Below are 8,521 nucleotides of genomic sequence, written 5' to 3'. Positions count from 1 at the left end.
GGCGGGGCGGGGCGGGGCGGGGCGGGGCGGGGCCGGCGTCCTCCCGTGCGGCGCCCCCGGCTACCGCCCCTCTCTGCTTTCCGACGCAGATAAGGCCGCTCAACTCCGAGGGCACCCTCAATCTGCTCAGCTGCGAGCCCCCCCGCTTGATCTACTTCAAGAGCGAGAACTCGGGTAAGACGCCCGCGGCAGATGTCGCGCGGAGGCAAGGAGGGGCCCCGCGTGTCAGCAGCACGAGGGCCACGCGTGACCTGCGGCGGCGTTGCGTGTTCCCGCAGGAACGGTCCTCAACGTGCCCGACACGTCCGACGGCAGCAAGAAGCAGATGCTGCGGACCAGGAGCAAGAGGCGGTTTGTGTTCAAGGTGCCGGAGGAGGAGCGGCTGCAGCAGCGGCGGTAAGAGCTGAGTCGTGGCCCAGCCTCGCCGAGGCGGGAGGAGGGGAGCCAGGAGGACTTCGACGTCTTTGAGCCCCAGAAACACTTTCTTTCCGCAGAGAGATGCTCAGAGACCCAGAATTGAGGTCCAAAATGATCTCCAACCCGACCAACTTCAACCACGTGGCCCACATGGGCCCAGGCGACGGGATGCAGGTGCTCATGGACTTGCCTCTGGTGAGCTCGCGGGACGGGGCGGGCCGGGCGAGGGAGCCACATCCGCGCCTGCCTGTGTCACCGGCCCCGGCCCTGGTGCCCAGCAGACCCGGGGCACCTGGCACATGGGTCTGTTCCCACCCTCAGCTGGCCCTGCAGCCGCCCCAGGGGCTGCGTGCGTGTGTGTGAACGCTGGCGCGTTTACACGCGTTTGGTGTCTGTCACGGGTTCGGGCTGCTAGCGTTTCGAGAGAAACTAGCTGTCAAAAATGATTTCTCAAGAACGTCTCGATAGCAGCAGGTAGCATAGTTTTTCATTTAAAACCACAAAACAGGGTTGGGCTCAGCCTAAAATAGCTATTCCCAGTTCTTAGCTCGGCATTGGCCCAGCGCCACCGTCCGTTTTGCTCACGGGGTCCCCGGGCGTCTGTACGCTCTGTGGCCGGCGTACCTGCTGGGCCGCGGTCCCCCCCCCCCCCCCGCAGTCTGCTTGCACCCTGGCGAGGGTGCCCTGAGCGTGCTCACTGCTGTTCTCTCCACCCAGAGCGCCGTGCCCCCCTCCCAGGAGGAAAGGCCTGGCCCTGCTCCCCCCGGCCTGTCCCGGCAGCCTCCCCCGAGGAACAAGCCCTACATCTCGTGGCCCTCATCAGGTACCAGAGGTGCCCAAGGGCGGGGGCCTGCGTGGGGGAGCTCCAGGCTTTCAGTCCAGATGACGGCTGTCCTCGTTCCGTAGGTGGGTCGGAGCCCGGAGTGGCTGTGCCCCTTAGGAGTATGTCCGACCCCGACCAGGACTTTGACAAAGAGGTAAGACTCGCCTCGTTACAGGGACGCCCCCCGAGTGTCTGCATCTCCGCACATGGAGGCAAATCAGTGGTGACGGAGGCTTCACCCCACCCGGCCCAGCCACAGGGGCCCAGCGGGCTCGGGAAGCGGGGCGGGAGCGCAGGAGGAGGAGCAGCCTGGTGACAGGCCGGCCTGAGCGCTCGTCACCTCCTCGGGGGCTTCCCACCGACGACTTCTCAGGGGCTGCGCTGAGGAGGGGGGGCAGGACGGCACCGGCTCCGGGACCCTGAGCCCGTCGGGAGAAAGATGGAGGCTCCCCTCTCCGGGTAGTGGCCTGAGCGGCACGTTCCTCCGTCAGACCAAGGCCTCGGGAGCCAGGCACTGGTGGCCGCCCCGGGCACGGGGTGGCGGGGCAGTGGGCTCCTGGGCACTGACGAGTCGGCGCCTCCCTGCCGTGTGACCGAGAGACGAACGCCTTCCCGTAAGAAGTCCAGCCAACTTCTTCCTTCTAGACCTCTCTGTGTCGTCTTACTGCGACGTAGCATACTGGTAGCTGCACAGGTGGCCTTCTGCGTCTTCCACGTCGGTCTTCTCTCTGTCCTGCCCCTCTGATGGCCGCTCGGGATCAGAGCGTGCACACCAGGGTGCTCCCGTGGGAGATGGCAGTGAGGGCCGTGGGGCTCTCGCCGGTCTCTCTGCCCTCAGTAGCTTGTCCGTAGGAGGCCAGGAGCTGGACAGCCTGCCATGTTGCTGTCCGAAAACACGGCCCCGGGGCTGGGCGTGCTCACACTGGCTGCCACACCGATCAGGCAAAGACAGCAGGTCTCCGTTCACACGTTTCTCATTCTCACTGACTGAGGTCACGGCTTTCCACACGTGCGTTGGCCATTTCTTCTTCCGGGGCTCGCCTGCACTCCTTCACCCCTCGTCCTGATTTCCAGAAGCTCTTCACTCATCGTCCATGTTCCCTGTTGCAAGTACTCTGGCCGGTATCACTAATCCTTCGATTGTGCCTCAATTCTAAGGGTGTTCTGTCTTAACACAGATGAATTCTCGTGCAGTCCAGTCTGCCTCACCTACGATAAACGTTCTCTCCTGGTGCCTGCAGGAGTCTGGCAGGGGGTCTCTGCTGTCGTGCCGTCACGACGTCTGAGAGAGGGAGTGTGTGCGATGGCTGCGTGCATGTGTAGGCAAGGGCCTGAGTTCATTTCTTGCGAAAGTGGATGGCATGCTGGCCCCGTGCCACCGATTTCCCTCCAACTCGAAATGTCTTTATTATAGTCAAATTCCTTTGTTTACACATTTCTATTAATGGACAGGCCGTCCCCCAGTGCACCCACTGGATTCTCTTCCTCTGTCAGCACCACCTGTAACAGGAGACTGGGCAGAGCAAATCTCTTTGTTCCCCCATTAGAACAATTTCTTAGCTGTTTTTTTCTCCAAATATATTCTTTTAATTTATTTACTTACATAACCTCTGCACCCAACACGAGGCTTGAACCCACGACCCCGGGATCAAGAGTCGCACGCTCTTCCGACTGAGCCAGCCGGGTGCCCCACTCCAAAGAAGTTTTAAAACCAGCCTGTTGCCTCCACAGTAAAAAAGTAAAACTTGCGTTGAGCTTTTCATTGGGATTACGTTGTGAATTCATAGATTAATCTGGGGGATGTCCTCCATCTTGACCTTTCCTGTGTGGGAACGTTGAGCATCTCTCCAGTTAATGGTTCCCCTCTTACAGGCCATGCATGTTTGTGGTAAGTTTACTCTTAAGAATTTGAAGGTATGGGGGCGCCTGGGTGGCTCAGTTGGTTAAGCATCCGACTTCAGCTCAGGTCATGATCTCGCGGTCCGTGAGTTCGAGCCCCGCGCCGGGCTCTGGATTGATGGCTCAGAGCCTGGAGCCTGCTTCCGATTCTGTGTCTCCCTCTCTCTCTGCCCCTGCCCCGTTCATGCTCTGTCTCTCTCTGTCTCAAGAATAAATAAACATTAAAAAAAAATTTTTTTTTAAAGAATTTGAAGGTTTGGTTGCCATCGTGAATGGACTGTAATCTTCCATTACAGAGTTGGTGGTTACTCCTGGAGTCTTTGGAATGTTCAGTGTCCAGTCACCTTGCTCTATTCTCATTGGCATTTGTGTTTGGTCGATGGCCTTGGAATTTTGGCTCTCTGGCCCTGGGCAGGGCAGATGGTGGGAACGAAGAGGTGGGCGCTGCCTCTCTCCGTGCCCTGGCCGGGGCTCCTGAGCGCCTAGGTTTGGATTCCTACACCACTGGCTCTGTGCCCCTGCCCGCGTCTCACTAAGACTTCACCCTCCCCCGCCCCCACCTGTCCTTTGTGGGGGGCATCTTTCACTTGGCTAAAGAAGTGGTTTTCTCCTCCTAGCTTCGGAAGAGTTTGTTTTGTCAATAAGGAAGGGATGATGGGTATTAATCAAGATGCTTCTATCAAAGTTTTCCAAAGTGACCACCTTCGTGGTTCTCTCCCTAGCCTGTTAACGTCAGAACGGACGTCCTTGTGTTCTGAGGCCAAATCCTCCTTGGTCACGATGTGGTATTCTTATTTTGTACGCTAACGGATTCAGTCTGATCGTCTGGTTGACTATGCCTATCGGTAAAGTTGAGCTGTGGCTCTCACGTCGTGTGTGTGTGCTTGGCCAGCTTTGTTTCAGAGCGTACTGGCCTCAACACCGAGGAAGCCCGTAACTCTCAGTGGCCATAATATATGGAATTTCTTTCCCGGAAGGTTTCATAGAACTTCCCTGAAATTGCCCACGATTAATGGCTCTGGAGGTAGGGCTGGTTTTTTTTCTCTTATTTTCCTTTTTTCCCCTAAACTGTCTATGTTGAAAAATTTCAAACCTCCAGAAACGTTGCAAGAATAGTAGACCTTTACATAGTCCGCTTTTCCCTGTTTGACGTTTTGGGGCCGAACCAGCAGAAAATAAGTTGGAACATCACGACAGCCCTGGTCCAGTTCCGCACGTGGCTCCCGGTCTCGCAGCACCTCCTCCCTCCCCGGTCGCGGGGCTCAAATCGCCCCTCTGCACCCTCCCGGCGCAGTGACGGCCCCTACAGCTTGCTGAGACCCAGGCCCCAGTGAAGGACTACACGTTGCATATGTAGTCCCGTCTGTAATCTGGGTCTGGCCTTTTTTTTTTTGTCTTTCATGGCATTGATTTGTTATCACTACAGTCCTGTTGCAGAATGTCCCTCAGTCAAGGCTTCTCTGACGTTTTGAGTTGGGTAACAGTGGAAAGTCCCCATAACTCTCTCCCTGCCACCCAGATCTCCCGGGGACCAGCAAATAAGTGCGTGTAAGCACGCATGCCCGCCACTTCCTGAACTGTATCCAGAGGTGGGACAGACCACGCCCCCGCCCCCCCCCCCTCCCCCGAGGACCGGGAGTCCTTCTCTTGTGTAACCACAGTGCCGGCCGTGGTCTGCCTGGGCCACAGTGTCCGCAAGCACGGTTTCCTGGTACGGACCCTGTCTCCGGTCACACGAGACATTCAGCTGCCTCAGATCTTCAGCTACCCCCCACCCCGGAGCACAGCTTCCGTCTTTGCCGTAACGTTTTGCGGAGAACACGTCCCTTACTTTCTGGAGCGCTCCTCAGTTCGGGTGCGTCCCTCATTTCCTGAGATTCCAGTTGTATGTCCCAGGCTGGAATACCACACGGAGGACATGGTGTCCTCGACGTGTCCCATCCTGAGGCACGGAGCCCCTGTTTGTCCTGCACTGACCTCGTTTGTTCCTCTTTGACATTATTGCAAGTGACGTTCACGTGACACGAAGCAGCCATTTGAAAGTGAACGACTCGGTGGTTGTGTAAGGCATGTCCAGAGTTGTGCAACCACGAGCTAAATCAAGGGTCAAAACATTTCCATCGCCCCAACCCCTGCCCCCCGACCCCCGACTAAGCAGCCTCTCCCCGTCCCACACGCTTCCCCCAGCCTGTGGCAGCCACGAATCTTTGTTCTGTCTCTGTGGAGTCACCTGTTGTGGACATTTCGTATGAACAGAATCGTGTACTACATGGCCTTTCATGTCTGGCTTATTTCACGGAGCAAGAGGTCTTCGAGATTCGTTGTAGCAGGTGTCAGCGGGTTGTTCCTTTTTGTTGCCAAATACTCCATCGTACAGCTGTACCGTGTTTCGTGTACTCCTTGGTCCACTGATGGACATCTGGGCTGCGTTCACCTTTTGGCTGTAAAGAATAGGGGCACCTGGGTGGCTCAGTCGGTTGAGCGTCTGACTTCCGCTCAGGTCATGATCTCAGGGTCCGTGAGTTCAAGCCCTGTGTCGGGCTCTGTGCTGACAGTTCGGAGCCTGGAGCCTGCTTCGGATTCTATCTCCCTTTCTCTGCCCCTCCCCGACTCATGCTCTCTTTCAAAAATAAACATTAAAAATTTTTTTAAAATACTGCAGTATGAACGTGTGTGTACACGGATTCGTGCAAGTGCCTACGTAGCAGTGGAAAATGTTTAGCTTTTTGAGGAACCATCAAATTGTTTTCCACAGAAACTGTAGGCCATTTCACACTCCCACCAGCAGCGTATGAAAGTTAAGATTTCTCCACATCCTTGTCGCTACTTTCCTGGTTTTGTTTTGTTTTTTAAAAGCCATCCTAGTGGGTGTGAAGTTACTGTACCTCATTGTGGTTTTAATTTGCGTTGCCCTAATGAGTAGTGATGTAAGCATCTTTTTTGTGTACTTGTTGGCTACTTCTATACCTTTGGAGGAAGGTCTGTTCAAGTCTTTTGCCCATTTTTCAAAACTGAGTTGGCTTTTCACTGTGGGGTTGAAGAATTCTTTATGTAATCTGGATACTAGACCCTTATATGATTTTGAAATACTTTCTTCCATTCTGTGGGTTGTGTTTTCACATTCTTGATAATGTCCTTTGATACTTCTAATTTTGGTGATACCCAATTTTTTGTTTTGTTTTGTTGGTTGTGCTTTTGAGGTCCTAAGAATTCATTGCTGAATCCAAAGTCTTGAAGATTTAATAGTGTTTTCTTCTAAGAGTTTTATGGTTTGAGCTTTTCTATCTAGGTCATTGATCTATTTTGAATTAATTTTCTGTATGTTGGAGGTAGGGGGGTCCAGCTTCACCCTTTCATATGTGAATATCCAGCACTATTTGTTGTAGAGACTTTTCTTTCCCTCATTGAATGGTCTTGGCACCTGGTCAAAAGCCAGTTTGCCGTGGCTGGATAGGTTTATTTCTAGACTCTCAGTTCTATTCCACTGTTCTCTGTGCTAATACACACCACAGTGCATTACTGTTGTATTATGTTTTGAAGAAGTTTGGAAAGTGTGATTCCTCCCATCTTTTCCTTAGTATTGACTACTCTGGGCCCCTTGCAATTCCGTATGAATTTGAGGACTGGCTTTTCCATTTCTGGAAAAAAGGAGCGCGCGCCATTGGAATTTCAGCAGGGACTGCCCTGAATCTGTGGATCACTATGGGGGAGTATTGCCATCTTAATGATGTTCAGTCTTCCTGTCCCATGAATGTGGAATGTTGTTCGATTTATTTAGGTCATCTTTTAATTTTGGGGAATATTTTGTAGCCAACAGTTTCAGTGTAGAAATCTTTCACCTCTTTATTCGTAGTTAGGGGTTACTGCTTTGGATGCTATTTTGAATATAATGGTTTTCTTAATTTCCTTTTCACATTGTTCATTGCGGGTGTGTAGAAACACAACTGATTTTTTGTGTGTTGATCTTGTACCCTGCAGCTTTGCTGAATTGGTTTGGGTTGGGTGGGAGAGTTGTGAGTTCTTTGGGATTTTCTGTATGTAGATTCATCTGTGAACAGAGATGTTTAACTTCTTCCTTTCCAGCTTGGATGCCTTCTTCTTTTTCCTGCCTAATTGCTCTGGCGAGAACTTCTAGTACAATGTTGAACGGCAGTGGTGAATGCAGGCATCCTTGCTTGTTCCTCACCTTGGGGGGGAAGTTTTTGACTTGCACCATTTAGTATGAAGTGAGCTGTGGGTTTTTCATGGACATTCTTTATCGTGTTGAGAAAGTTTATCATGAAAGTATGCCTTGTCTGACTTCAGACCGTCTGGTTTCTTCACGGTGGAGTTGCTCATTCCTCTGTAATTACTGAATTACTTGTGGGGTTGTGATCTCTTACCAGCAACCTTAAGGACCGTGTGACACGCTGGTAAAGAGGGTGTGTTGTCCTAACAAGGGGACAGCAGCTGCCACATCTTGGCACCACAAATGGCCACATCTGGCTGGGCGGCACACAGCCTCCACAGGCCCAGGGTGATTGGTTCTTACGCCGACCCCCTCCTTTGTGTTAACAGCCCGACTCGGATTCGACCAAACACTCGACTCCATCGAACAGCTCCAACCCCAGTGGCCCCCCAAGCCCCAACTCCCCGCACAGGAGCCAGCTCCCCCTGGAAGGCCTGGAGCAGCCGGCCTCCGACGCCTGAAACCTCCAGCCTGCCGCCTCACCACCGTGGGGCCTGGGAGCTGGGGGTGGTCTCCACTGTCAGTGCCAAGACTGAGCTGACTCTCCAGTGTTGTCCGAGGAAACATAGACTCAATTTGTAGATATGGAGATAAAGAAAAATCTTTATTATAGTAATGATCAGTTACATGCCGCATGGGCTGTGGCGGTAGACCGGATCCACTCGTCTGCACAGCTGTGAGGAAACACTGTTCCGTTTGCACATGAAGGACCAGCACCCAGCCCAGATCAAGCTGAGAAGGCGCACGGGGCCCCGCAGACACCCAGTGGGCCCAGCGCAGCCCTGCTGAGGAAGCAGCTCGGAACGCAGCCTCAGTGACGAGCCTGTTCCCTGAAACTGTTTCCTAGGACCTTAGGAGAATAGTAGGAAGTTGTGTGTCATTCCCAGTGTCACTAGAATTGTGAAGACAGGAAAGTGGAGGTTAGTCGGTGGCCTTTTTATTCATTTAGCCATCACAGTCAGCTGCAGACGACCTTCCGCCGACCTCATAGCCATGGACACAGGTCCCTGGTGAGTGACACCTGCCCTGGGTCCCTTGTGTGTGTTAGTCCATTCCCGGTCACAACCGTGAAGCGTCACCTGTATCTACTACTGTGAAGTCAGCTCACTTCCACAGCTTCTGCCTCACCGCAAAACCGGGGAGCGTCGAGCAGC

General features: G+C 53.5%; 1 protein-coding gene across 1 annotated transcript in view; it reads left to right on the top strand.

Annotated features, from left to right (window-relative positions):
- Nucleotides 1-7,947, top strand: part of CDC42BPB (CDC42 binding protein kinase beta) — a 105,943-nt gene extending 97,996 nt beyond the window's left edge. Inside the window, exons 32-37 of the mRNA XM_040478448.1 lie at nucleotides 17-174; nucleotides 279-396; nucleotides 495-612; nucleotides 1,135-1,240; nucleotides 1,324-1,394; nucleotides 7,697-7,947. Of these exons, the coding sequence (XP_040334382.1) occupies nucleotides 17-174; nucleotides 279-396; nucleotides 495-612; nucleotides 1,135-1,240; nucleotides 1,324-1,394; nucleotides 7,697-7,828 (703 nt within the window). The 3' untranslated portion in view covers nucleotides 7,829-7,947. The remainder of the gene's footprint in view (nucleotides 1-16; nucleotides 175-278; nucleotides 397-494; nucleotides 613-1,134; nucleotides 1,241-1,323; nucleotides 1,395-7,696) is intronic.
- Nucleotides 7,948-8,521: the final 574 nt, after the last annotated feature.

The sequence above is a fragment of the Herpailurus yagouaroundi genome, unplaced genomic scaffold (genome assembly GCF_014898765.1).
Source record: "Herpailurus yagouaroundi ecotype Mexico unplaced genomic scaffold, PumYag 141, whole genome shotgun sequence".
NCBI lineage: Eukaryota > Metazoa > Chordata > Mammalia > Carnivora > Felidae > Herpailurus > Herpailurus yagouaroundi.
The sequence above is the reverse complement of the archived record's forward strand: the minus strand, read 5'-3'. Positions and strand labels throughout refer to the sequence as shown.